A 27,909-nucleotide genomic window follows, 5' to 3' on the forward strand; every position below is an offset into this window, starting at 1 on the left:
GGGGACACTAGGGGAGCAGGGGTGGGATCAGGGAGGATGTCAGTAGTATCGGTCCCGAGTCTGCCAGCTGGTCACCCAGTGCTTCTTGGTGGGCGGGGTGCTCCCTGGAGGTGGGTAGCGCTCCTCCTCCCGGATCCGCACCCCGTGGTACTTGGGCATGATCCGGTAATAGCGGGTCCGCTTAAAGAAGTCACACTGGAGAAGGGGAGAAGAGAAAGGCCCTTAGCATCCAGCTTTTGCGCCAGTGGGAAGATGTGCCCAGCCCCTTCCTTCCCCACCCGGAGGTCCTCAAAGCCAGGACCCCTACCCAAACACAATGCCATCTCCCTGCGCTGAGACAGGGAGGGCAAGGTTCCCCATCCCAGGCCCCAGAGGAAGGAGGAGCTGAGGAAGGCAGAGAGGAGAGGGAGAGGCAGATGGAGACAGAGGGGCAGTCGCTGAGACTGCTGACGGAATGGCTAGGAGGGGTGCTGATCTACCCTGACCACAGTGTCGGGAGGGGTCAGTTTGTCACCCCAGGGGGCTCCCAAGAGGAAAAGGGCTGGTTCCCAGAAGAAGGACTCTACTAGTCCCCTCCTTCTCTAGAGGTGGGGATGGGGGTGTGGAATCACTCTGAAGTTTGTCTTGTGGCCTACAAAGATGGGGCCTAGCCTTGGCCTTGACCCTTTTCCAATCCCCAGAAAGCAGAGGGGGCACAGGGAGGGTTTTATGGTTCCCTCTTGGGGGTCCCAAGTCCTTGAGGGGCTCAGTGGGGAGGCTGGTGAGAGCAGACACCCCGAGCTCTCCCAGGGTACGGAGAAGGAGGCCGACAGAGTGGCCTGTTCTTTGTGGTGGTGCTGGGGACAGAGTGAAGTGCAGAGAGGGCCCATAAAGGAAGAGGAGCAGATAGGACAGAGTCAGAGGCCCCAGCCAGCTGGGGGCTTGGGGGAAGGGGCCCGGAGGCCGCGTTACCCAGGCGGACCAGGGGCGGGGGCTGCCCCGCTCAGTAGTCGTCCGTCAGCCTCTCTGTCTCTGATGGCTGGCTCTTCATCTCCGCCTTCTGCCTCTTAGCTTCGTACAGGGCCCGAGTGCGGGCTCGCTTGAAGAAGCCGCACTGCGGAGGGGAGGAGGTGGGGAGGGGCCATCAGGGGGGGTTGGGGGGTCCTTGCCAGCAGCACTCATGAACTGGGGCTTAGGGCTGGGGAGCCCGGATGCCTGGGTCCCAGCCCCAGCTTGGTGATGTAGCAGGAGCCAGAGCTCCTGGTTCCCCTTTCTGGCTTGCAGGTCCCCCCATTAACCCAGGCAGGAGCATCCTGGGTGAGATGAGGATGGGGCAGGGGGTGCGACTGGGAGCTGGGAAGAGGTAGGGGGGACTTGGGGGATGGGGGGTGAGATGGAAGTGAGGACTGAGATGAAGGGAGAGTTGGTGAGGGTCTGCTGGCAGGAGGTCCCAGAGTGGGCGTCCCAGTGGCGGGCTGGGTGTCCTAACCTTCCACAGCAAGAGGATGATCAGCCCCAGCAGCAGCAGTCCGGCACTCACAGCCACAAGCACCAGCCACAGCTCGATCTCGGCTGGCAGCTCCTCCACCAGGTCAGAGTCAATGTCCACGGAGAACTGGAGGGGGTGAGAAGGGGCTCAGCCTTGTATCCATGCCCTTAGGCCCAGAGCTCATCCCTGCTGTTCCAGCTGGACCCAGGACCCTGCTATTTTTTTTTTTTTTTTTAGTTGTACATATTTATTTATTTATTTTCAAATTTTTATTTATTTATTTATTTTAAACATCTTTATTGGACTATAATTGCTTTACAATGGTGTGTTAGTTTCTGCTTTATAACAAAGTGAATCAGCTATACATATACATATATCCCCATATCTCTTCCCTCTTGTGTCTCCCTCCCTCCCACCCTCCCTATCCCACCCCACTAGGTGGTCACAAAGCACCGAGCTGATCTCCCTGTGCTATGCGGCTGCTTCCCACTAGCTATCTGTTTTACGTTTGGTAGTGTATATATGTCCATGCCACTCTCTCACTTTGTCCCAGCTTACCCTTCCCCCTCCCGGTGTCCTCAAGTTCATTCTCTAGTACATCTGCGCAGGACCCTGCTTTTTGATCTACTGCCAGTAGGGGGCACTCAGGGACTGGAAAAGCCCCTGCCCACCCACTGACAGCCGCAGATTCCTCCATCCTCCCCTTTCTCCACAGGAGCAGCCTCAGATCTGGGAGGCAGCCTGGAGTCTGTGTTTGCGACCCACACATCTGGGCTTGGGTACCAGCTCCATCCCTCACAAGCTGTGGGACCTGGGACAAGTAATTTCACCTCTCTGAATCTCCATTTCATGCTCTCTGATAAGGGGATCATAATGCCTACCTCATAATACAGTAGAGAACCAAAAGTAAAACCAAAAGCATGGGTTCTGGAGCCAGACTACCTGGGTTCAAGCCCTAGCTGTGTTATTCACTAGTTGTGTGACCTTGGGTAAGTCACTTAACCTCTCTGTTGTTCATCTGTAAAATGGGGATTATGCTAATAATTCCTACATCAGCATAGGTTGCTGGAGAGGATTAAATGTGTTTAATATGAGTAAACTGCTTTGAGCAATACCTGGTACACAGCAACACTCCATAAATATTTACAAAAAAACAAAGAGTGCATAGCCTATAGTACAATTTTTTTCTTCCCCTACAATGAAGATATATATATATATTATTATATATGTTTTATAATATGAAGTTATTTCATATATTTTAAATATACATTTATATATAGAAAAATATTTTTTCTGACGCTACTTATTATTATTATTTCTTAAAAAGTTATTTTGATTATTTTTTTTAAAAGATGACATGAAGAAAATGAAAGGTTCCCAGTAATTTTACTCCATAGAAAAAGCTATCTTCAACATTTGGTTGAATCTCTTTCCATATATATATATGTATATATTTTTTTTTTGGCCGTGCTGTGCAGCATGTAGGATCTTAGTTCCCCGATCAGGGACTGAACCTGCGCCCCCTGCATTGGAAGCATGGAGTCTTAACCACTGGACCGCCAGGGAAGTCCTCTTTCCATATTTTTAAACGTATGTGTTAAACATATATATTTTTTCTTCCACATAAATGGGATCTGTGTGTACTCTACCCACTCTTCTGCGACCTTTTTCATTATCTTTCGATGTCAATTAATAAAGATCAACCTAATCTCTTCTGATGACTGCATAGTCATTGTAGGAAATGTACCATAATGTATTGAACCAATCTCCTACTGAAAGACATTTAGATTGTTTCCAATCTTATGGCATTATAAACAATGCTTTAAAAATATCCCCATATATTTATGTTTGCAAACTTGTCCTATTAGCTCCTTAAGATGTATTATCATGTGCAGGATCAAAGGAAATGTGCAATTAAAAATTTAATAGATATTGATAAATTCATCTCCAAAAAGAATCCATCAATTTATATTCCAATCAATAGCATTTCCTTCTACCTCATCAGCACCGGACAGCATTATTCTTTTTAATATTTTCTAATATGATAGGAAAAAAATCTTATTGCTATTATTTTTATTTCTTTACTATTGAATTGAACATTGGTATTTCACTCTATGTACACTGCCTGTTTATCTCTATGCTGCCCTTTATCTTTACATATTAAAAATATGTCTATCAATACTTTGTCATGTATGCTATAAACTTTTTAAAAAAGCAATATATCATTTGCCTTTTTAGTTTCCTTACCATCTCTTTTGCTGTACACAGATTTAAAATTTCATATAGTCTCTTATAACTGATTCACTTTGCTGTACACCTGAAACTAATACAACATTGTAAATCAACTATACTCCAATAAAAATTTAAAAAATAAAAAATAAAATAAAATTTCATATAGTCTAATTTGTCAAATTTTTCCTTTGTGACTTCTGGGTTTAATAAAATAACTCCCTTTCTCCATAATTAAAGATTATTATTAAATTATTTCCTGAATTTTCTTCTGGTATAATAGATTTTATTTCCTATATTTAAATATTTAATCTAACTCAAATGTGTTTTTGTTTATGGTGTGAGGCAGGGGTTTGCCTTTACTTTCCAAATGTGTTCTCCCAATACTACCTGTTTACCTTTTTCTCCTGATTAAAAATGCCATCTGTATAATAAAGTAAATTTCTATCCTGTTCCATTGATCCTTCTGGCCCTTCCTATACTACCTTAATTTATTTTAGGAAATGTACCATAATGTATTTAACCAAAACTTCATTCACCTCCTATACCTATCCCCTTCATATCTCCACTTATATCCTTTTCATAACAAATTATTAGCAATTTTGTCATATTTATTCTTCCGTATGTAACTCAGAATCAAGTTTGGGAACTTTCTTTTCAAGTTTCCACAGAGATGGAACATCTTCACAGAGATGTCGTGCAGATCAAATGAGCTCAAGCAGAGGTTCTCAACCCTGGCTGCACAGTAGAATCACTAGGGGGTACTTTTTAACATACCAACACTGGGGTCCCACCTCCACAGACTCAGATTTCATTGATCAGGGGTGTAGTCCAGACACCAGAAGTCCTCCAGAGGATTCCAATGTGCTGCCAAGATTGAGACCACATAGCTAAAGCGTGTGAACGTGCTCTGAAAAGATGCCCTGTTCTCCCATGCCCTGGCCAGGCGCTGCTGTCTCCTTAGCACGATCACTCACCCGCACCGTCTTGTTCTCCATGTTGATGGTGGGGACGCTGGTTCGCAGGAACAGGGTGGCCCAGCTGGCTACCCTGACTCGGTCAAAGTCTTTGTAATCCTGGAGGGAGGAAGGATGGGTCAAAAGAAGCAGCTGAAGCCGCTCTGAGCCTCTCTCCTGACCCTCCCTCAGGGTCAACAACAACCCCCAGGACACCATCCCCCCATCCTTAAGCAGCACCCAAAAGGACCTGACACCAGGCCTCTCCTCCACACACGAACACACGTCATTCATTCATCTGTGCATCAGGTCCTGTGCTGGATGCTGGGGACAGCAGAGACAATGAAGGTCACAGTCTAGGTCCGGCCTGTGGGCTAAATCTGGCCCATGACCTGCTTTTGTAAATAAAGTATTTCTGGCACATAGACACGCCCATTCATCTATGTATTGTCTGTGGCAGCTTTGTGCTACTATGCAGAACTGAGTAGTTGCAACAGAAAGCACGTGGCCCACAGAGCTGAAAAGATGTTTAATCTAGTCATTTACAGAAAAAGTTTGGTCTAGGTGGCACGAGATGGCTGGCACTGCAACCCAGAGCAGAGCATGGTAAGTGGCATGCGTGGTTTCTGAGAAAGTTCTGTGGGTGTCCAGAGGGGAGAGGTCATTTTCAGCTGGAAAAGTCAGAAAAGACCTCGCTGGTGGTCTCCGAGGGAGACTGTGAAGCCTGAACAGAAGTTTACATGCAGAGATAACAGAGGGGAGCTGGCATCCAGCGGGAAGGAACAGCATGGGCTAAAGCAGGGAGATGGGAAAGTAATGGACACGTGACAGAATAATGGACATGTGAGAGAAGGTCATCTTGGCTAGAGACAAAATTATGTCATATCCCCCACACAGATGCACAGACTAACACTGACACAGCACACAGTAACAGGTGCACAACCCAGCACGTATCAATCTCCATGCAGTCACTGACACACACTCGGGCACACACATGCACTCTGGCCTCATCCTCTCCCTGTTGCTCTCCCTGCCCGGGTGGGTGGCAGTGGAGACCTCCAGACCCCGGCACTGACCTCGATGAAGGTGCTGTTCCACACTCGTGCCTGCACTGTCACGTTGGTGATGACGGGGGCATCAGGAATCTGGCACTCCAGCCACACACAGCGGGTGTGGTCACTGCCACAGCTCTGAGGTGGGCAGGGAACACAGAACACGAGACAGTCTGGGTCTCTAGATTCTTCAGGCTTCGCCCCTGGCTTTGTCCCACCCATGGCTGACCTGAAGGGGCCTGCCCTAATCCCTTCACTCATGCACACTGCACTTACGTGTTTAAGGCACATTCTTTGGGCCAAGCATACATAGATGCCAGCGACAGGGAGAACGGGAAATCTGATCCTTGTTCGTGTAAATGGGGCCCAATCCCGAACGCCACCTTTCCAATGCCTTCCCACGCTGAGCCTTTGCTCCTGCCGGCTCCCTCTACTTGGAAGGCCACTCCTCCCTCTCTACCCAGCTAGACCTCAACTTGCTGCCCAGGCCTGCTCCCCTCTCCCTTGTGACAGAGGGCGCCCTGCACCCCATCTTCATCTTGCCTCTCCCCATTCCCAGCCCTAATGAACAAATCTTTGAGCAGCTATATCACCCCCAACAGGTGGGGGCTCCTGGGAATAGAATCAGTATTTCTTCCTTTAGTCCACCGTACTGGCTGCTCCCCAACACAAGGCAAGGGCAGCGGGGTCCCTCTGAGGGCAGCAGATGAGTCCCTCCCCCTGACTGGAGGCTCCTGAAGGCAGGGGCCACATCACCTCATCAGACTGGGTTCTCCTGGAGCGTAGCACCTATCTCCCTTGCTTCGTGTGTCCCCAGGTGCCCACCCACCCTGTGATGGGTGGGCACAATCCCCTCCAACCTTGCCCTGGTCACTCACCAGCTGGATCTCAGACTTGGCTTTTTTGGCAGCAGCCAGAGTGACAGGCAGGGGGCCCTGGCCTCCCCCGGGGTCCAGCTGTCGCCGCCTGCGTTGTGGAGATGGCGGCCTGTCCCCAGGAACCTGAAGGGGGAAGAGGCGATTTGTTGGAGGGAGGATCAAAGGTGAGGAGAGGACGAAAGGGCAGGTGGAGGGGCAGGTCCCAGAGATGTAGGAGGGGAGGGAGAAGAAGACGCTGGCCTTTCTGCCCTGCAGCTTGCAAAGGAAATGAGATGCAAGTGAACGCTTCCCCTGGTGTCCTTACAGAGAGGGTGAGGTTGAGAGGGTTGACAAGGTCTCCAGGTGGCCGGCAGTGCCACGACCCATTGCCGTGGACCGTGATCTCCGTGGGGTACAGCAGCCACTTGCCATTGCTGACTTCATAGGGCCACTCCAGCCCCAGGACCAGGGTACCAAGGGCTGCCAGCCCTTCCCCGACTGGGCCCACCTGTGGGTACAAGGGGTGTCATGGCCACTGTCTCCTGGAAAACCACCTCCATCTCACCAGCCCCCACCCTCACACCCTCAGACCCTGGACCCAGATGTCCCCTTACCTGGAACTCATACTTGAGAGGGCTTCCCACATCCTCCACAGTTTTCATGCCAGACTCGCCCATCACTGTCCCCCCAAAGAAGCTTTGTAGCCGGTGACTCACCCTAGGGGTAAGAAAGATGCTGGAGTCACAGGGGATGGGAGGGGCCCTTGCGGGGGGGGGGCACCAAGATTAACTACAACTCCTCTGATATCAGGCAGACCTGAGATAAACCCCAGCTCTAGCATTTACTAGCTGTATGGCCTCAAGCAAGTTATTTATCCTCTCTGAGCCTCAGTTTCTTCATCTGTAAAGTGGGGTTAATCTGTTAAGCAGGGTCACTATATAATGGGGCTGTTGTGAGAAGACAATGAGATGATGTATATAAAATCCTTAGCATTGTATATATGTGCCACATCTTCTTTATCCATTCATCTGTTGATGGACACTTAGGTTGCTTCCCCTAGAGTCTGTCATACAGAGTGAAGTAAGTCAGAAAGAGAAAAACAAATACCATATGCTAACACATATATATGGAATCTAAAAAAAAAAAAAATGGTCATGAAGAACCTAGGGACAAGACCAGAATAAAGACACAGACCTACTAGAGAATGGACTTGAGGATACGGGGAGGGGGAAGGGTAAGCTGGGACAAAGTGAGAGAGTGGCATGGACATATATACACTACCAAACGTAAAGCAGCTAGTGGGAAGCAGCCGCATAGCACAGGGAGATCAGCTCGGTGCTTTGTGACCACCTAGAGGGGTGGGATAGGGAGGGTGGGAGGGAGGGAGAAGCAAGAGGGAAGAGATATGGAGATATATGTGTATGTATAGCTGATTCACTTTGTTATAAAGCAGAAACTAACACACCATTGTAAAGCAATTATACTCCAATAAGGATGTTTAAAAAAAAAAATCCTTAGCACAACAAGCTCTCATGAAATGGTAGGGCCACACCAACACCTTAGCCCCAGAGTTTCTGATTCCTCCACTGCTACCTGCTTTGCAAGGAGAATAATAATAATAGTAACAATAATGATAGTGATGTTGTTATGTCTTGGCCTAAGGATTCTAAGCCAAGAGAGGTGTCTCAGAGGAGCTTGAGAGACACCTTAGGGAGGGGAGACCCTAGCTCAGGCCCAGCAGGTTGGGGTTGGGGGGAGTGGTACCCACATGCTGAGCGAGGCCTGGAGCGTGTAGTCCACCAGCAGAGTCAGGGTCATGGGTGACAGGTCATCCTGGTGACTTGACCTGAAAGAATACAGAGGGTAGGGGAGGAATGTGTCAGCTGAGGCTGGGGTGGGGGGGCCCAGGACATCTCAACCTTGACATAGACTGGCTTCTCGAGGTCACTCACGTGGAGAGCTGCAGCTGTGCCTGGAGTTCCCTTGTGTGCAGGGTCACCCCAGTGACCTCGAAGGCGATGAGCAGCTCCATCTGCCATGACAGTGAGGGAGGCAGAGAGGGGCGTTTGGGGCCAGGCAGGGGTGATGCCATGGGGAAGCGAGGGGCTGAATGCTACGCTAAGGAGTTGGTTCTCTGGCCTCCTCCTCCCATTCAGGGTGTGGTCTCCCACTGCCACCTGTCTCCACTCTTCCACCTTCCTAGCCTCATCTGTTTCCCTTTTCCCATTCTCTTCTGTTAGTAACAGCTCTGCTACTTTTGAGTCACATGACCTTGAGCAATCACTGAAATTTTCTAAGCCCATGTTTCCTTTCTGTAAATCAGCATCTACCTCCTCAGAAGGTTGTGAGAATTATATCATATAAACGAAGCACAGCCTTGGGGTCAGGGCCTCGCACATAGTAGGTGCTCAGCAAAATCGGTTTCCTCACCTCCACCTCCTCTAGCTTTGTGCATAGCTCCCTAGTGGCCCCATTTTTCTGTCTCTGGGTCTCTCCCCACCCCCTACTGTATCCCCCCCTCCTCCACTCTGGCTCTTTGCTTCAAGGAAGCCTGGGAAGCAGGCAGGCAGAGTGAAGATACGGAACTCATCAGAGGAGTAGCCTGGGACCCCACACCTGGGAAGGGTGTGGTCGGCGCTCACCTTCTCGTTCCGTTTGAAGGGGTTCCCCAGCTCGCAAACGATGGTCTCGTTGGCTTGGCAGGCTCCAGCCTGAAGAAAGAAGACAAATCAGATCTGGGTGGTCAGACTAGGGCTTGTCCCGCCCCTCTCCTGTGGTACAGGGCCTGAAGCCCTAGAGGCCTGAGAACCGAGTTCCCCTAGCAGCAGAGACGCTGCAGGCACCTGAGGAAGCCCAGCCTAGAGGAGTTGGGGAGGGGGGGGGAACACATGGCAAATGACAACACATGTACACGACATGTATGAAGGATGCATATACATGGTGGAGCCGTGATTGGGCTCCGAGAGGGCGGAAGGCACTCACGGGGCGCACTGAGGACAGCAGCAGGGCGGGAGGCACCGCCAGGGTGAGCAGCGCCTCGTGGGCGTCTTCCCCAGCCCGCTCCCGGCTCGGGGTGTTGGTCAGGTAGATACTCAGCAGCAGTTTTCGGAAGTCTCTATTGTACTGGAGCCTGAGAGGGGAGGAGCCCCGGGCTGAGCCCAAAGCCCCGCCTCCGGGCCCGCCCCAGACCTGTTAGGCCCCGCCCCCCAGAATAAAGCCCCTTTTCTGGCCAGGGAAGGCCAGCCAGTCTTATCAGCTCCCACCTCGCTAATTAAGGTCCCTCCTCTCCGGCTCGCCTCTCTCTGAGACCCCTCCCCTCAGATCTTACCAGTTCTCTCCCCTCTTCCAGACCAATAGGGCCCCGCCCCTCAATTCCCCAAAGCCTGTGAAGTCCGCCCCACCCTTGGCCAATCCCCGCGGTCCAGAGCGCACCTGCTCAGCCGCTGCCCCAGCTCAGACACGAAGGCCGCCCGCATCTGCAAGTTGCTGTCGCACTTGTTGTCCGGCCCGCACTCCTTCTGGAACTGGACCTGGGGGTGGTCGGAGGCGTGGAGGGACCACCACCCACAGCGCCCTCTCGCCCCATAGCTCTCCGGGCCCCTGTCCTTCGGCCCCACCCACCTCCGTGTGGTTCTCCAGAGCCTGTGCCTGGTTGAGGACCGGGTAGGCGTCCAGGGACCGAAGCCCCAGTCGGGGGCGCTCAGGCATCCGCAAAGGTAAAGAGTAGTTCATGGAGATGATGATGGGTCGGAGTTTGTCACGGACGTTGTCCTGGGAAAGGAAGGTGAGCTGAACCCAGCTCTGCACTGCCCTCCAAACCAAGTTGAATCCTCACACCATCCTAAACCCCTAGGGAGGAGCTGAAGGCCCCCACCCCGCCTCAACCCTGAAAACCCCCTCTAAGGCTGAACCCCCTCCCGTCTGATCACCAAATTGACCCCACTGGTACCACCCTGACCCACAAGTGAGAAGGTGGGGCTCCTCCTCTCCAGGGATCCCTCTTGGGGGAGAGTTGAGCTTCCCTTCATCCCTGGGGTTCCCAGGTTGAGTTCTCCCTTCTCACCCTGATGTCCCAGAGAGAGCCTGAGCCTGCCCCTACTAACGGATGCCTTTTCCCCAGAGGTGAGCTGAGGCAAGAATTTCACACCCTCACTGTGGCCCCCATCCGCACTCCGAGGGTCTCTCTCTCTCCCCTCTACCATGGGCTGGGTGCTGTGCACTGTACCCTCTACTTACCTATGGCCTTCCAGGCCGACCTGCCACCTCTGTCTCTGGGGAGACCTTACTCCCTCACCCTTGACCTTGGGGACTCTGGCTACCTCTTCCTGGGACCATGGAGCCCATGTGCCACCCCTCGCCCCTCCCTCACCATCAGGAGCAGCTCCAGCGTCTGGCAGCGCATCTCGGGCATGGAGAAGAAGCCATGGAAGATAGCTGACTGACTGCGTGCAAAGCGGAGCCGGGGTGGGCGGCGGTCCCGATCGGCCTCCAGAGTGTAGGCCAGGGCTGCAGGTGCACAGTGTGGTCAGCAAGTGACCAGGTGAGCATGCCCTCCCCCTCGTCCTGCAGCCCAGCACTCACTGATGTTCCGCCTGTAGTTGGGGTCCCCGGCACTCTGGTTGTAAGCAAAGCACAGCTCTACCTGCACACTGTTGAGGGTGGGGGACATGGAGGAGGGTCTGGTCACAGTGGGACCCAGATATCCAGGCCCTGGCTTTCACCCCCTTTCCTGGGCAAGGGGGAACAGGGCCCTTCAGGAAAAAGGCAGGGACAAAACTGGGGAGTCCACAGGGTTGGGCTGGGGTGTCCCTGGCCCCTTCCCTCCCCACTCTCATCAGAGCCATAGAAAACAGGGTTAGAGGGCACCAATGAGGAAACGGAGGCCCTGAGAGCAGAAGGAGTTGCCTGAAGTCATTAGTCAGTTGTTGGCCCAGCCCAGTCTTGGGCAGGATCCCCAGTCCAGATCTCCTTCCCCACCCCGCCCCCCGCTTCCCTGCCCTGTCTCCCCCTGCCTTCTGATCCAGGACCCTCATTCACACACAGACCTTGGGGTCAGCACCATCATTATTGTAACCATCTTAGCAACTAACATTTTTTGAGCACTTAGGGTTTATAGAGAGCCATGCTAAGGGCTATTTGTATATTATCTCATTTGATTATCACAGCAGCCCTGTGAATTGGTTATTAACTTTGTTTTATAGGCAAGGAATCTGAGATTCAGAGAGATTAATTTGCTCAAGGTGGCTCTCTCTCCTTCCCCACATCCCATCACTTAAGTGTCTTTCTCTTCCCTCCTCTTCCAGGATCTCACTCCCCAGAGCCCATCCCCACCATTGCAATGGGCATAGCTGGAATTTGAACCAGGCCGTCCAGAGCTCCCACTCCCAACCACCGTGCCCTATTGTCCCCACCCCCAATTCACCCATTACCTCCTGCAAGGAGTTTTGCTTTTTAATGAGGTTGAGTAGGGAGGGCCATGCTTACCCAAGAATCAACCCTTTAATGGTGGGATATCAGGAGTTGCCAGGGGAGGGTTTTGGGAGAGTCTTCCCATACATCAGGAGGAATGGGTGGGCAGGGGCCTGAGGGTCTCACCAGGAGGCGGCTGTGCAGAGTGCAGGGTCCAGTACAGGTGGCCTGGCCACCAAGGTCCTGTGGAGGATGTTGATGACAGGCCGGGCCCTGCATAGAAAACCCACAGACGTCAATGCCTCTGGCCTGTCCCAGGCCAGGCTGGGGTCGGGGCTCAGGTTTGCATGGACATGACGCTGAAGGTGGACAGAGCTGGGGCTCCACGCAGACAGGGATGGCGGAGAGAAAGGCCCCCATCCACTGTTGCCCTGGCTCACCGCAGCAGCACGATGTGGTCTGACAGGCTCCCCACCAGCAGGTCTGGGTAGAAGTTCTCATCCACATCCATCTGCCCACTCAGGGAGTAGCCAAAGGTGGCCAAGCCAGGCAGTCCCAGCTTCTCTCCGTGTATTACCTGGAGGCAGAGGGAAGTGGTGGGGACAGGCTCTGGGGTAGGCTCCAGGGAGTGGGGCCCAGGGGGAATAGGGAGGAGTGGATGAGGGAAAGGAGGAAGGGCCCCTCCATCCCTGTCCATCCATACCTGCTGGGGCTGTCTGAGGAGCCCCCTGGAGCTGCCGTGGTAGATGTACACTTTGCCCAAGCCCTCAAAAGGGGCTCCCACAGCAACGTCTGGGGAAGAGAGACGGTACAGGGTCACCCCGTGTACTATGGGCCCCACAGTTCCCCAACCCTGTGCTCCAGGCCACAGAGTCCAGCGTGGCATTGACCTCCCTGTCAGACAGTGCTCAGAGCATCAGGGAACAGAGCTCTGTGGCTCAGGATTAAAACTGGGACCATTGGGCGCCCAATTGCCTCTTTTATATGAGGGAAATTAGGCCCAGGAGAGGGAAGTGACTTACCCAAAGTCACACAGCAAGTTAAAGTCTCTGGCAGGCCTCAACCCCAGATTTCTGACCACTGGCTGTTGTTTGTTTTCCCTTATTGCAGTGCGTTCCTTCTCCCCCACCAACCGCCCCCCCAGACACCTGGTTCTTCTAATGACATTTACCAGCAGGGTCACAGAAGCAGGTGTTCCCCATTGGTGACTCTGCCACGCAGTTATCAAGCACTCATCTCATCCAATCCTCACAAGAGTACTGGCAGTAGGTACTACTTTTTTTTTTTTTTTTCTCTTGGCAGTAGGTACTACTGTCCCCACTTCATAGATGAGGAAAAAGGCTCAGGAAACCCAAAGTCACACAGCTAAGGAGTAGAGAAGAGGCTCTAAGCCCATGTCTGTCTCTGTGTGGGGGCTGGGATTTTAATCACAACACTCTAGTGAACTTTACTTGTTAAAATGGCCAGGCTTTTTAATTCGAACCATTATTTCCACAAATAAATCCAAAACGTTTTGTCTTCTTAAACTTTCTAGTTTTCTGCTTTTGATCTGATAAGGTCTAGGTAACCAGAAAGCCAAGCTTGTTAGAAAAGGAAAAGTAAGTAGGTCCTGAGTGACAACTGGGCAACTCTTCTATCAGTAAGTGCTTGGGCTTCATTAACTGGAGTTTCTAGCACCTGTTTGGTCTCTTTAGCGGCGCCTCTGCCTTCCTCTTGGTTTTCAGGTATGTTCTGGGAAGTTGAGGTTGTCAGAGAAATGATTTACGGGTACGCCAGGTGATCCCGTGGCAACCAGGCTCAACCCCTTGATTTGTCCCTCTCCTTGATACACCAGGTCTGATTGGTCCCCAAGTCCTGCAGAGCACTAACGACATCCCCTATATCTGGGACTTCTACCTTGTCCCAGCACTTAACGTCCCACACCTGATATACTATATTCTTGATCTTAACACCCCCAGCCTTGCTCCCCACATCCATCCATCCCACATCTCCCTCCAGAATCATCTTGCAAGGTACCAAGCTATCATATCAAATCCCTGCCCCCAAATCTTTTTGGACACCCCTCTGCCATAACCCAAATATAAAGCCCTAGTTTTTCTGCCTGGCTTTCAAAGCGTCCACCCCACCCCTACACTACCTCTCCAGCCTCACCTCTGATGTGAACAACCCACACCTACTAGATTTGAGCACATCAGGCAAGTGTACCACACTCATATTGTGCCCCTTCTCTTCCCTCCACTGTGCACACTCAGCCCAGCCTTTGATGCCTGGTGGTACGTCCACTCCTCCAGGAGGTCTACCAAGCTCGCCTCTGTGGGGGCTCCCTTTGCACGCTGTGTCTCCAGCACTGCTGTGAGCGCCCCAGGCCTGGGCCCCAGCCTGTCTTCTCTTCGGACCCTGTCAAGCCTGGTATGCAGCTGGCTCTCAGTCAGTGGATGCTGGGGCAGGAGTGTTGGCTCATACCCTGGAATCCATCCTGGTTGATGTCACCGATGCTTGCCACGGAGAAGCCAAAGGCAGAGCGACTGGGGCCGTGAAGAAGGAGGGAGGGGTGGGCCGGGAAGGAAGTGCCTGCCTGGTTCATGAAGACATAAATGGCACCCCCTACCTCCTCTTTCCTCTCAAAGTAATAGGGGGCACCCACCAGGAGGTCCTGCCACCTGCACAGGAGAGAAGAAGGTGGAGATGGGACATGCAGCATAACTCTTATTTAGCAGACACAACTGTGCCAGGCAGGGCACATGACTCTACAAATGGCGCCTCTGGCCATAGGTCGTGGGAAGGACAAGGAAGTGTCATTGTGACTCGTCTAATAGAAAACACATGTGTGGAGAAGCCATGTAGACACAGATCACACCCAAACAGCCCACATCCACTAGAGCCATACAAATGACAGGCATAGACGAAGAGGTGCAAGCCTCATGAAATTGGCATGCAAGCACCCAGAATCCCATAAAGTCTGATTGCAAATCAACATGCAAAATTGACTAGCAAATCCCTGCAAACAGCATGCAAAGAAATGCACAATTGCAAACCTCCATTTCTCTGCCCTGGTTTGGGCAAGCCCGCCCCCCTCACCATTCTCCTGGCCCCAGAGAAATGTCCCTGGATTCTCACCCATCATTGTTCAGGTCTGCCAGGGCAATGGCGCTGCCAAAATAGGCGCCCACCTGCCTGCCCTCCAGCACCTGCCTCCTCCGCAGGTCTCCACCTGCCTCCTGGCTCAGCAAAAAGACAGCGCCCACATGTTGGTGCCGAGGGGCACCCGTCACAATGGTGGTGTTCGTGGGGTGCAGGATGGCACTGCCCACCTGCATCGTGTAGCCTGGGAAGCGGGGAAGGTGGTCAATCAAGGCTCCAGTAAGTTTTGTCCCCTTCTACTCTGGACCCATCTCCCAATATCCCCCTATTATCTTCTATTCCTCTATTCTAAGTTGGGCAAGAAGGTGGACCTTGGATGCCCAGCCCCCAGTCCTGCCTGCACACTGGACCGTGAGCTCCACGAGGGTCATGACTCTGCATCTTGGGGGCATACAGGTGGTGGTCAATAATTGTGTGCTAGCTGAACTAAATGCCGCTAGTCGCACTGCACCCTGGCCTCACTCTTCCACCAGACACTGAAGGTGAGAGGGCCACTGAGCCCCTTTCCTCCTCTCCACCCAAAGGGCCACCACAACTGGACTCACCAATGTAGAGGTTGCCTTGGTCCCCTGGGTCCTTGTAACTATATTCGGATAAATCCCAGTCCTTCCGCTGAATCATGTAGCTGTTTCCTTCACAAGGATTTGAGGAGGGGGAGTATAAGTCACCACTCCTTTCCTCCACTCTGTCCAGGCCCCCCACCTCCAGATAAGGATAATAATAACCCCTTTTATTTGTGAGTACTTTGCCATTTGCAAATCACTTCCTCTTTATTTTAACAATTCTGTGAGGTAAAATGATGACCCCCATTTTGCAGATGAGAAAAGTGAGGCTCAGGGATGGAGAGCTAGTTGTCCAGCTGGAATCCAGTCATCCAGGCACCCGGATACTAGATGACATTTCCCTCACCCTAGACACCAAAGCCAGACTCCACACCATTATCTCCTCCTAATCCTGCCCCCAAACTCAGGCTGCCTACCCCTACCCTGCTCCCCAGGGCTGCTGCTGGAGAGTACCTGTGGCCCTGCCAAGATTCTAAAGGACCAAGGGGTGGGAGGTAAGACTAGCGGTGAGCAGAGGCCTCGGCCTCAGGCAAGCCTAGAGCTGTGACTACGCCCTGGGCTACCTGTTGGTCAAGAGGACAAAATAAATAAATCATTGCGATGTAACACAGAGCATAAGAAATATAGTCAATAATAATGTAATCACTTTATATGGGGACAGATTGTTTCTTCACTTATAGGGGTGATCATTTTATAATGTACTTAAATGTTGAATCACTATGTTGTACACCTGAAACTAACAAAATATTGTATGTCAACTATACTGCAACTCAAAAAAACAAAACAAGATTCTGGGCTCCCTCTGTCTGTTGATTCTGCAATAGTAGGTGCAGTAAGGGAAAAGGGGCCACTGTTGCTACAGCCTATGTGGTGGAGAGAGGCAGGTGGAGGGGGTGTGAGCCGTCAGACTCCTGAGAGGCAGTATGTGGTATGGCAGATACAAGCATGACTTTGGATACAAGGAAATCTCTGCAGCCCTCCCAAAAGATTGCCCTGTATGTACTGACATGAAAAGATGCCCACAGTTTATTGATATGTGAAAAGGAAGTAGCAGAACAGTATGTTTAATGTGATTTTGTGTGTGTGTGTGTTAAGATACCTATACATTCTAAAATAAGTCTGGAAGGATCCACAAGACACTTAGTCGTATACACTGGGAAATGGGACAAGGAAGATGGGGGAGAAGAAGGGCACTTTTCCTCTTTATTTTACTGTACCATTTAGTAGTTGTACCAGGAATGTGCTTTATTTTTTAAGTTTTTAAATGGTTAACCCGGAGTCAGATGGACCTGCATTCCAATACAGGTTTCAGAACTTACTGTTGGCCTTGGGTGATTTACTTCACCTCCCTGAGGCTCAATTTTCTGTAAAATGAGTATAATAATACTCGTATTTTAAGATTAATTACGATAATAGGTGTAAAGCCTCTGGTACCTAGTAAGCACTTTAAAATAGCAGAGGTCGAGGTAGCTGCTGATGTTGGCAAACGAATGCTCTCCTCTGCCCCCTCGTGTGGAGGCTCTGGCAGGCTGCCCCAGGGCCTAACAGGGGTGGTGGCCTCTGCTCCTCTTCCCTTCCCCCACGGTCCCCACCTTTCCAGTTGTAGGCACCAGGAGCGCCAAAGTACACGGTGTTTTGGGTGAAGCCGCCGCTGGCACCCAGCTGGCACATGCCGGTCTCCAGGTAGTCGGTGTTGCTGTTGCACATCTCGTTGTGGTAGGTCTGCCAGTCATCACCGGGGTCCAGCTCCAGGTCGTTGCCCCTCACATAGCACTTGCCCACCATGCGCCGCTGGTCCTCCGACCCCGACCACAACACCTGGGTGTAGCGGTGGGCACAGACCTGGGGACCCCAGCCCCCACCAACGCACACAGCTGAGCCCGCGGCAGGGACTCAGGAGCAGTGTCTCCACAGCCCTGTGCACCTCTGGCTTTGCAGGAGATTAGTGGAAAGAGGTCTCCCGGCTTTTCTTTCTTCCCACAGTGATGCCTGGACCTGCATTGCCTTTCCAGAATTCAAAAACCTGCTCTGAAGGCTGGGAACACTTTTTGGAAGACCAGAAGGTACTGGATTTGAGAGTGGCTTAGATATCTTGGCAAAACAAAAAGGGAAAAGGATGAGGGAATGTGGGGTTCAGGCCCTTGGGTCTAAAAGGAGCTAGACACAGAGCAGGTTAGGAATTTGCTTCTCTGCTGTCCCCTGATGACCTTGCCCTCTTAATGAAAGGATCAATATTAGAATAACAACAACAACCATAGCAGCAGCGGCTAACACTTACTGAGTGCTTACTGTATGCCAGACACAAGTCTGAGCTCTTCACCTATTAATTCTTTTAAGCCTCCTACCAGCCCTATGGAGTAGGGATAATTATCTTCCCCATTTTAGATAAGGAAACTGAGGCACAGAGAACTAAGAAACCTGCTTAAGATCTCACATCTAGAGAGAGGCAGGGGATATTCAAACGAAGGCTGTCGGGCTCCGGGGTCTGAGCTCTTAAGTATCAGGCTGTGCCACCTCTCTTGAAGCTTCTCCCTGCACGTGGGAGGTGCTCCATAAAGAGTTATTGGGCAAATCAATCAGAATAGGGTATTTGTAAAACAGCCCGGGGCCAGGGGAAACCCAGAACCAGGCCTAGTTCTTGTTTGCTTGCCATTTGTGTCCCCGTCCAGCTGTGAGCCAAACCCATGCTCGTGCTGGCCTGAGCCTGTCCCGGGTCACTACAAAGTTTGTAGTGCGGGCTCAGTGCAGGGCACGAAGGACGTGCTCACCAAAAACGGACTGAATGAATGGATGGGTGAGCAGAAAACTGCTGAAGGACCCAGGATCTAGAACTGACTTAAGTGGAAACCTGGACCCACACCATCCTTAACAAAAGACTAGAAAGGGTGTTTCAGTGAACTGGTCAAACCCGGAGCTTATGACAGTGTTCAAAGGTGACGGCTATGGGGGTGATGGTTGACTGGAAAGGAGCGAGCTTTCTGGAATGATGTAAATATGCTATTTCTTTAATGGGTGTTGGTTACACAGTGGTATAATTTGTCAAAACGCAACTGAAGCAAAATCTGTACATTCACTGTATGTAAATGTTACATGAATTTAAAGATGAAAAATAAATTGTCTATCTGGGACTCAGAAATTGAGATCCCAGGAGCCAGCACCGATGAATGCGCGCAGGAGGTGACAGCTGACAGCAGGGAGCGGCCCCCAAACCCCAGCCGGGTGAGCTGGGGCAGCAGGACTGCACCTCTTCCGCCAGCCGGCCTCCCCGGAAGGAGGGGAGGAGCGCGCCCAGGCCGCACTGCCTGAGGCCCTCTCTGCCCTTTCCATCTCGCAGTTCCCTCAGCTCATTCCTACGAAGGGTGAGCACCCCCCCGGGGGGGGGGCAGTGGGTGATTCAGACAGGACCCAGGCTGGCCCTTGGAGAGCGCCAGACACCCTCCCCACCCCCACTCCCTGCTACAAGTGCAGGATGAAGGGACACACATGCCGTGGAGACATACAGCCACAGAAATGGACATTTGCAAGGCTCCAGCTCATGCACAACGGACCCTTCTCCTGCCCTCTGCTTCCCTCCGAAGCTTCTGGGAGATGAAGGAGAGGGCTGGAGGGGGCGGGGACCGACGGTGAGCGCCCACTTACCAGGACTCTGCCTGCAGGGCCCTGGCTGGCCACAGTCACCCCGAGCCACATGTCCTCAATAATGTGATGGTCAGGGTCACCTGTGGGCATGAGAGGGGTCATGAGCCAGGGCACCTCACCCCACCCTCCCAGCGTCCAGAGCCTCCAGAGGGCAGGGGTTGGTCCCTCCCGGATCTTCCACTCCAGCAGGGCAGCCCTCCCTCCCCGCCTTCTCCAGCCCATCATAGTCGGAGCTCCACAAATCCCGTCTGGTCCCACTCTCCTCTAGGACCCCCTCTTCCCGGCTGGGCGAGAAGGGACTAGAAGCTCCCCAGGTGAGCCTCCTGTCTCTTCCGGTCATTCTCTCTGTGCTACCCCCTCCACCAGGCTCCTGACCCAGTGCCAATTCCCAGGCCCTCTCCTCACTTTTCTCTGCAATGTCCATCCGCTCACAGTCGTCCTTGTGGGCAGTGAGTGGGCACAGGTACACAGCACCGGTCTGGTTGGTATAGCCATCAGGCACAGCAAGGTCCCGGGGGGCGCCAGCCAGGAGCCTGGGGGCAGGAAGGTAGGTAGACCCGGGCTCACAGTCTCCAAAGCCCGCTTCAAACAACTCCCTGCTCAACGTGCATGGGCCAAGCATCTGCTCTGTGCCAGGCTCTGCCGTCGGGAGATGAATGGCTCCCCGCCCCTGCCCTCGAGGAGTGCCCAGGGTAGGGGAAGGCAGGCAAGGAGACAGACACCTGTGGTCAGTGCCTCATGAGAGGAAAGCGGGGAGCAAACCAGCCCAGACTCTGCGTGGGGGGCAATCAGGGAGGCCCACAGAAGAAGGGACCCTGGCCTGAGTCTGATGACCAGGGCTTACCATGTGAAGAAGGGGAGGAGGGGCTCTGTAGGCAAAGGTCTGGCATGTGCAAGAGCCAGGAAGTATGAGCAAGAGAGTGACTCAGGGATCTGCAAGGCCCTCGGTACAGCTGGAGGCCAGAAACACGGGGAGGGACAAGAGGCAGGGTGCGAAAGGGAGCCATGGAGGGATTTTAAGCAAGGGAGCGACATGGCCAGATCTGGGTTTTGGAAGGACTGTTTTGGCATCTGAGTGACATAATCAGATCTGGGTTTGGGAAGGAATGCTTGGCCTCTGAGATGAAGGTAGGGGGGAAGAGAGCAAGGCTGGAGGAGTCCTGGCACAGGGTTCAACTTGCAGGGGCCTGAGGAGAAGTTGTGTGAGGTGTTGGGAAGGGGTGGGTGCTTGGAGACCTGGGTCCTACCCCTTTAAGCCATCTGAGGACTTAGATCTGGGGGCGGGCACTGAAGAATGTGGGCAGGAAAGGACAACTGACCCTAAACCACAGCTGGGTGAGCTGAGGTCAGCAGGGCCCTTAAGTGACCTGGGCGATGTCTACTCTCCCGCTCCCTACCATGTTGAGACAGACATATGAGGTATAGGGGTGGTGGCAGGGGAGCTGGGTACCTGACACTTTGGACAATGTGGCCCCAGGGCAGAGTTCTTGGCTGGTGGGCATGAGAATGGGGATGGGTGAGGACTATAAATCCTTGTCCCAGCCTGCCTGGAACCCATCTTTAGGGACACCAACTGCAAGTCCCTGCAAGGATTCTTAGGGCTCTAGCAGCCCTTCCCATACCAGAGAGGTGACTAGAGGAGAGGAAGGTGGGTGATCAGCCTTGAAATATTATCTCAAAAGACAGTTCTTGGACCACCAGAATCAAAAATCCCTGCGATATTTGTTAAAAAGGCAAATTCCTCAGCCCACCGCAGACAACCTGAACTGAATCTGGGGGTGGAGCCCTGGAACCTGCATAAATAACATGCATCCCAAATATTCACACCACAGTTTGAGAACCCAGCTCTACCACCCCTTGCTCTCCCAGCATCATCTGTCAGCAGCCTCTGGACGTTCCGCCAAGACCACCTCCTCAGTCCTGCTGGACCCAGCCTCCTGGGTGGCAGGCACCTCCTAGGTAGGTACCCCTCCATCCGGCCCCAGCAATGCTGTCACCTGAGGTGCCCAGCTCAGAACTTGAGTGCCAGGCCCCCTGCCAGAGTCTGGATGTGCAGAGCAACAGCCCTGCCTGCAGCTCCTGCCTGGGACCTGAGAGTGAGGGCTGCAGGGAGTGGGCAGGGCAGGGCCTGGGCATGCCAGGGCCTGGGTGCCTCGGCCCACTGGGTGTCAGGAATGTGCTGCCTGGGGGTGCCGGGAAGGGGACCTCTGCCTGCACCTCACACCTCAGCTCAGACCTCACCCTGGGGAAGGGTTCCTGGGGGCAGGGGTATAGCTTCTCTAAGCAGAGCAGGGCTGGGAGCTCCGGCAGAAAGGCTGGCAGGGGGCCAGTGCGGCAGCCAGGCCCTGTTAGTCACCCTCTGTCTGGGCTGGGGAGGGTGCCTAGCGAGTCCGCTGCCTGACCACCCATGGACATCTGCCCCCAGCCGGACAGGTGCGAGAGGGGAGCTGCTGCCTGTGGGAAAGAAATATCTCAGCCTTGGAGCTGAAGGGCCTGGTTCTAGGTTTGTTCTGCCTCAAGGGACAATTTCTTTTCCCTCTCTGAGCTGTGAGTGCCTCATCTGTAAAATGGGACAGCAGCTGTCCCACCACCCTCCAGGGTTGTTGGGGGAAAAAGTGGGTTTATTCTTTAAAAGGGCCTCCTGACTATGAAGCCGAGGCCAACGTGAGCACTGTCGTTCTGCTTTCTTGTGGCACCAGGACTGGCCCTAGCACACCCCCAGGCCTTGCTCCGGGGACCCAGGAATTTCTGCCCCACTGGGTTAGGGGACCTGAGGCAGAGGGCACAGAGCAGACTAGTTCAGGTGTTTAGATGGGGCAGAGGATGAGACAGAAGTAACACTTCCACGGCCTAAGGCAATCAGTCAGGTGGGGGTGGGGCACTGGCAGCTAGTCATTCTAGGGTGGGAGCTCAGATTTGGCTGGAGGTGGCAGCTGGGGGTTGGCTACAATGAACTTGAAGGGGTGGGTCCAGGCCTCAGTGGGCAAGGGGTCCCTGGAGAGCCCACGTTGCATTCCAGGGCGTGCAATGCAAGGGAAGTGTTGCCGTGCCTACAGCTCTCCGGGCGCAAGTTGTCAGGGTGGGAGGGAGGTGGCTGAGGAAAAGGGTGGCCACGCCTTCCCAGCTCCCTCATCTTAGAGGGAGTGGCCTGAGGGACCCCTCCTCTTTGCCTCCTGTGGTACAGAGCAGGCAGAGCTGGGCATGAACAGCAATTGGATTGACATAAATCCCCTCACCACCTATACCCTCTCCACTCTCACCCCGCACCAGCCTTGTGCCCATTGATGGGCGGTGGGGCAGGGTCCTAATCCCAGCCCCGCATCCCAGGCCCCTCCCTCCCCAGAGATTCCACAGGGAGCACCCCCCACCTCCCTGGAGTATTTTTAGCTCCTACTTGGCCCGCTTAGAGGCCCTTTAAGGCCCTCTGGCTCCCAGCCCAGGATCCAATGCGTCTACGGCCAGAGGACTGGGAGTAGATGGGGGAAGGAGGGTGTACAGAGGGCCGGGTCCAGCTTCCTCCAGCCACAGTCAGGTGTGGGAAAATCCAGAGGGTGGGAAAGATATTACTGGTATGTAAATGAATGTAAGTTACTATGCAAATGAGCACATTGCTCCTGCTGTTGGATCTGGTCCAGATCAAAGAGTCCAGAAGCTGATCCCTCACAAACCACCACTGAGGTCACCCTCCCAGCAGCAGCCAGAAGCGGGATGCTAAGTGGGATGCTTTGCCCAGCTCTTGGAGCGAGGAAGAAAGGAGACCGGACTGCCTCTTTCCTGGAGTCAGGCTGGGCTGGGTGGGAGTAGGTGTCCTTCCAGGAGGTAGGGAGATGAATAAAATGACCTCTCAGGGGCTTTCAAACAGCTGCCTCTTCACCTTATCCTTCGGCTCCAGCCAGACAGCCCCTCCTGGCCTTTGTGGAGGCCCCTGAGCTCCAAGTTCTGGAGAAGCACTTTCTCACTCCTGCCCCATCACTCTTCCTGGGGCAGTTCAAAGCTAATGAAACAGCCAAGTAGAAAGCAGTAGAATCAGAGGAGGCAGGGGAATGGGGCCCAGGGGTGTCAGGGCACCAGGCTGGCTCACCCCAGAGAAGAAGGCCCCCTGAGGGATACTGGGGTGGGGTGATGCTCAGAGAAACAGCCTGTAAGATTCAACTTCCCAGACTCCTCACCTCAGGGAGGCACTGGGGTAGCCCCAGTGGAAAGACTTCAGTTAACAAGGAGGGTGCAACGGGTCCAGCACTCAGGCAGCGGGCCCCCATGCCTTACTCCTTAGGCCAGGAAGCCAGTTGGGAGGGGCCCACTCCAGCTCTGAGCCCTGGGGTGGGTTGGGGGCAGCTCTCAGATGCCTGGATCCCAGCTCTGTGCCAATCCTCCTGACTGAATTATCCATGTCCCCAGAGGCTTCTCCTGCAGTAGCTGAAACTGCAGCCCTCTCCATCCCCGCCTTACTTCTCCTTACGCTGCCCCCCAGCCCCCTTTCCCCTCTGGTGACTCAGCCCTAGAATCAGAGCAACAAGCTGGAGAAAGGGAGAGAATGAGAGAGGACAGGAGAAAGAGGCCTTGCTCAAGCCTCCAATAATAAAGAACAAGGCTGTTTTTCTCATTTCTTCTCCCTTTCCCTGGCTCCTTAGTATTTTTTCCACATTTGATCCCTTAGGGCATTCTTCATGTCATCTAACCTCAATCTCCCTTGCTGTTACCGCCATCCTCTTCCTTCTTTGTTTAGTTCTGACCAAGCTCCTTTCACTTCATTTTCTACAAGATCAGGCTTCCCCTACCTCCTGCCCAGCTTTAAACTCTCTGCCTTGGCCTGGTCATTGGAGCGAGCCAGAGAAAAAGGACACGATGCATCCAGGCCTTCTGCTTGCAGCCGCAGCTGCTATGCCCATTTCCTCTAGCACGAGCCCTGGAGGCTGCCAGGTACCTGCTCTGCCCAGGGAAACATGTTTTAGGAGAGCAAGTAAGCCTAGTTCCTGCCTACCTCAGGTATGAGCTCATCTTCCAGGAGCTGCGGCCACCCCCGCCCCAGGCTTCCCAGACACCCTCATTTCCAGGCAAGAGCCCCAGAGGTATCTCCCATAGCCCACAAGGTCAGGCCAGACCAGGACACCTGGATTCCCAGGAGGGAATGACAGAACAGCTGCTGGGGGAAGGGGGGGAGGTCAGTGACCATCTCCCCGAGGAACAGTCCCTCTGCTTCCCCAGGGGTCCTCATGTATCTCACGAAGAAGCCCAGAGAACCTTGGTTCCCTGTCCTGCTCCTGACCCCTCACTCCAGAGACTGCGAAATTCGGGTCGGGGTTGCAGTAAGCCTCCGATGTTGTGGGCATGGAACCTCAGTCTAGAGATGAAGGTGATGGGGAACAAAGACACACCTGGGTTTTTAACCATTTCTGGAATAAGGCCTTCTTTGAGAATATAATGAAAGCTATGCTCTCCCCTCCTCCAGGCCCCAGAACAATGCACAAACACGCAAGATTTTGCATACACTTTCCAGGATCCCTGCATCTCCTGAAAACCTTCGGTGAACTCCAGGCTAAGACTTTGTTCGGGATCATGAACCCTCCCCCTTTTCCAAAGGGACTTTGAAGCTAACAGAACTGCCACTTGACTTGCTGGTTCCCCTGAGCTGTGCACTCAGGCAGCTGTTTACATCTGGCTACACAGCTGGCTGCAGCTAAGCCCAGCTGGCCCAGCTGATTCTCCCAAAGGGTCATGGGGCAGAATTCAGTGAGCTGAGGAGATGACCCAAGATGTAGAAACACCCCTGGAAAAGTCTGAGGATACCCAAGTGAGTCACCCAGAACGCTGTCTAGAACTACCTGCCTCTCCGAGATTCATTAGTTTTAGAAACTTCTGGGCTCCTGGCAGGCCTAATGTCATCTCTAGCCGCCCAGGAAGAGAAGTAGGACCCCTCTGCTCAGCCATCTTGGGTGAGGTCCTTGCTTAGTGAGGGTGCATCTAGGTCCCAGCTTCAGCACAAGAGGCCTCAGCTGCTCCTGGGAGAAGTAGGCAGATGCAGAGCATTTTACACAAATTATCTCATTAAAAGCCCACTATCACCCCATGAAGAAGGCATGTGGTTCCCCTCCCCCTGACATGTAAGATAATTAAGACTCAGGTATTAGAGACAGATTCAAGACAGGAAACTGGCAATGGGACTTGGGAGCCTCTTCTTTCTCCACAATGCCAAGTTGCCAACAGAGGCAGGAAGGAGTATATAGATCCAGACCCAACCTCTCCTTGGGGAAAACTGGCCCAGAGAAGGGAAATATCCTGCTTAAGGTCACATAGTGGAAAAAAAAAGGGGGGGGTTATTACAGAATCTATTATTTACTCCAGCTTTCCATTATTTACCCTTGCTTTTCTGATATTCTCTTTACACTACATTGCCTTATATCATGCAGATTCAGCATTGAAAACCTGAAAATCTTTTTCTGGGCTGCGGCAGAAAGAGCACCAATATAGAAACGTGTGCTGATGGTCACTTAGGGTCTCCAAAAGATGGAGGAGTGGCTAAGGCCAGACTGCAGCTGCTGGGGCCAGGCTGGGAAGGGTGTGGTGGCCCTAGCCTCTGCAGAAGCTAGATGGAATTGAGGCCAAGTAGGTAGGTGGCCTGGGCAGGGGCTGGGCCCGGAGGGCAGGGAACAAGGCTGGGGCAGTCTGAACTTTGGACATTCCAACTTCCTCAAGTTTCTGCAGGTTCCAGCCAGAGTTGAGAAAGGTTTCAACACACCCTTTATCTGACCATGTCCTCTCGCTCAGCAGGGTCTGACATCTCAGTAGGTCAACCAGGAGAGCTACTGCCCAAAGAGGGCCTGCCTGTCCCGTCCTAACAACCTTCCCTCCTGGGGCAGCCTCACCTTCCCCAGCTGCCCTCTTCCCCTAACTGCCAACCTCAGCACACTGAGCCCATGCAGAGAAACTTCTCAAACTTGGACACGCCCCTCTGGGCATGAGTAAGGGGGGCGGGGGTGGCAACACAAGCAGCTGGATGCTCTCCTTCCCCTCTCTCCCCTCTGCCTAGCTCTTTCTCCTCCTTCTCCTTGCAGCTGTTGGGGAAGGAGAACAGAAGAAAGAGAAAAACACTATTTCCCTCCTGAGACCAAAACAAACACACTCAGGGTTGAAGATTCAACATGAATCCGTGGAATGCGGGGAGGATGTCTGGTGGGAGGGCATCACTGCTGGGGGTGGGGGTAGGTTGCAGAAGACCAAGCAAGAGTTGGGACAGCTGCTCCTCTCACTTCTACTTCCTCATCCTCAAGGGGTCAGAAGGAGCGCCTGGACAGCTCCAAACGCCCAGACTCGCCCATCTCTTCACTCTCCAACCGCCAAGCAGTTGAGAAGGCCCTTCAGTGTGGTTCTACCGAGGGTGTGGCTGGTGGGCCGCAGACTATGTGCGAGGTGGGGGCGGACTTAAATGCATGTCCCCGTAGGTTCTTCCCAGGAAAGGGGAAAGGTGTTTATCTTGCAGTTTTCCCCAGTTCCCAGCCCTGGAGAGAAGAGGCATTCGGTACACTAAGTACTCAGTTCACAGAATGGGAGGGGGCTCAGGAAACGGGGACCCCCACTTCTACTCTCAAGAGAGGTTTAAAGGCCTGAGGGGCTGAGTCTAGACTCGTTCTGCCCGGGTCAGCACTTGCCAATAATTACTGCCCCCCCATCCCACACCCAATCCCTTTACTTCCCGCCAAGCCTCGGCAGCAGAAGGGCTGCCTAGGTCCCCGCTCCCTTAATCGTCGCTCCCCAGAGCTGGAGGTCTGCGAGCCTGGAAGCCAGCTGGCCCAGGGCTTGGACTCAACTCGGGATCCGCACCCTGTACACACACTCTCCCACCCCACCCCGGCCAGTTTCACTTACAGGTAGCGCTGCTGCCGCTCCGTCTGCCGATGGAGGGCGACCGAGTAGCCGAAGAGGCTGCCCGGGTTCCCGGCCTCCTTCACCACCAGGAATCGCGTGTCCAGGTTGAAGGCGGAGGCGACGCGGTCGCTGGCGGCCACCATCAAGGCGAGCGCGCAGAGCATCGAGCGTAGGACGCGGGCGGCGCGGCTGGGGCCGGGGCCCATGGCTGCGGACGGGAGCCGGGGCCCGGGCGAGAGCGCGTGAGGGCGTGGAGCTGGGAGTGAGGACCTGTTCACCTGCTCCCCCGCGCCACCGGAGAACACTCTGGCGTCCGCTTAGTTGAGCCCCGAAGCGCTGACCAGTTTCTGGCCCCCAGCCCTGGCCAGTTTCACGTCCGTTCACGGTCTGAGCTCTCAGATTCCCCTCTGAGGTCCGCGGGTCTGTTCTCCCGCCTGCACTGTCCCGGGTCACCGCCCCCCTGCCCCGGGCACCCTGCCCCCCAGCTCGTGCCGGCCGCGCCCACTTGGCCGCACTGTCGCCTCCGATCCGGGCTCGGCAGCGGATCTGGGCAGGCAGACCGGTCGACCCCAAGGAGGACGGGAAGGGGGGGTTCCCCCGCGCGCGCCCCGCCTCTCCACGCCCAGCCCCGCACCTCCCCACCTTGCGCGCCCAGCCGGGTCTAGGCTTTCCTTCCGGGGAAAGAGAAAAGGTCCCGGCTCGGCCGCCTCCTCTTAAAGGGGCAGCACCGCC

At 53.7% G+C, this 27,909-nt stretch overlaps 1 protein-coding gene across 3 annotated transcripts; it reads right to left on the reverse strand.

Moving 5' to 3' along the window:
- Positions 1–105: 105 nt before the first annotated feature.
- On the reverse strand, positions 106–27,909 carry ITGA3 (integrin subunit alpha 3). Of its 3 annotated transcripts, XM_059908492.1 has the most exons (27): positions 27,820–27,909; positions 27,178–27,385; positions 19,720–19,847; positions 19,315–19,394; positions 17,268–17,517; positions 15,658–15,744; positions 15,089–15,296; positions 14,435–14,631; positions 12,675–12,763; positions 12,412–12,548; positions 12,158–12,244; positions 11,144–11,211; positions 10,932–11,068; positions 10,184–10,333; positions 9,995–10,092; positions 9,545–9,692; positions 9,205–9,273; positions 8,515–8,594; positions 8,331–8,408; positions 7,177–7,279; positions 6,888–7,070; positions 6,584–6,706; positions 5,730–5,843; positions 4,675–4,773; positions 1,469–1,594; positions 952–1,093; positions 106–195 (listed from the first exon to the last, which is right to left on the reverse strand). In XM_059908492.1, exons 2-26 carry the CDS (start codon positions 27,381–27,383, stop codon positions 983–985), a joined length of 3,156 nt encoding a protein of 1,051 aa, XP_059764475.1. In that variant the 5' UTR covers positions 27,384–27,385; positions 27,820–27,909; the 3' UTR covers positions 106–195; positions 952–982. The 3 variants fall into 3 exon arrangements, with proteins under 3 accessions (XP_059764475.1, XP_059764474.1, XP_059764476.1); XM_059908491.1 differs by lacking the exon at positions 27,820–27,909 and having other exon boundaries at positions 27,178–27,782; XM_059908493.1 differs by lacking the exon at positions 27,820–27,909 and having other exon boundaries at positions 109–195; positions 962–1,093; positions 27,178–27,783.

Source organism: Balaenoptera ricei, chromosome 20 (genome assembly GCF_028023285.1).
Source record: "Balaenoptera ricei isolate mBalRic1 chromosome 20, mBalRic1.hap2, whole genome shotgun sequence".
NCBI classification, from domain to species: Eukaryota; Metazoa; Chordata; class Mammalia; order Artiodactyla; family Balaenopteridae; genus Balaenoptera; species Balaenoptera ricei.

Bases quoted from the DNA above. Each gene is read 5' to 3' on its own strand.
- ITGA3 (XM_059908492.1), bottom strand. From the start codon at position 27,383: ATGGGCCCCGGCCCCAGCCGCGCCGCCCGCGTCCTACGCTCGATGCTC. The intron at 10,093-10,183 runs GTGGGTGGGGCC...GACCACCCCCAG, and splicing joins CTCTGGAGAACCACACGGAG to GTCCAGTTCCAGAAGGAGTG. The intron at 4,774-5,729 runs GTCAGTGCCGGG...TCCTCCCTCCAG, and splicing joins GGAACAGCACCTTCATCGAG to GATTACAAAGACTTTGACCG.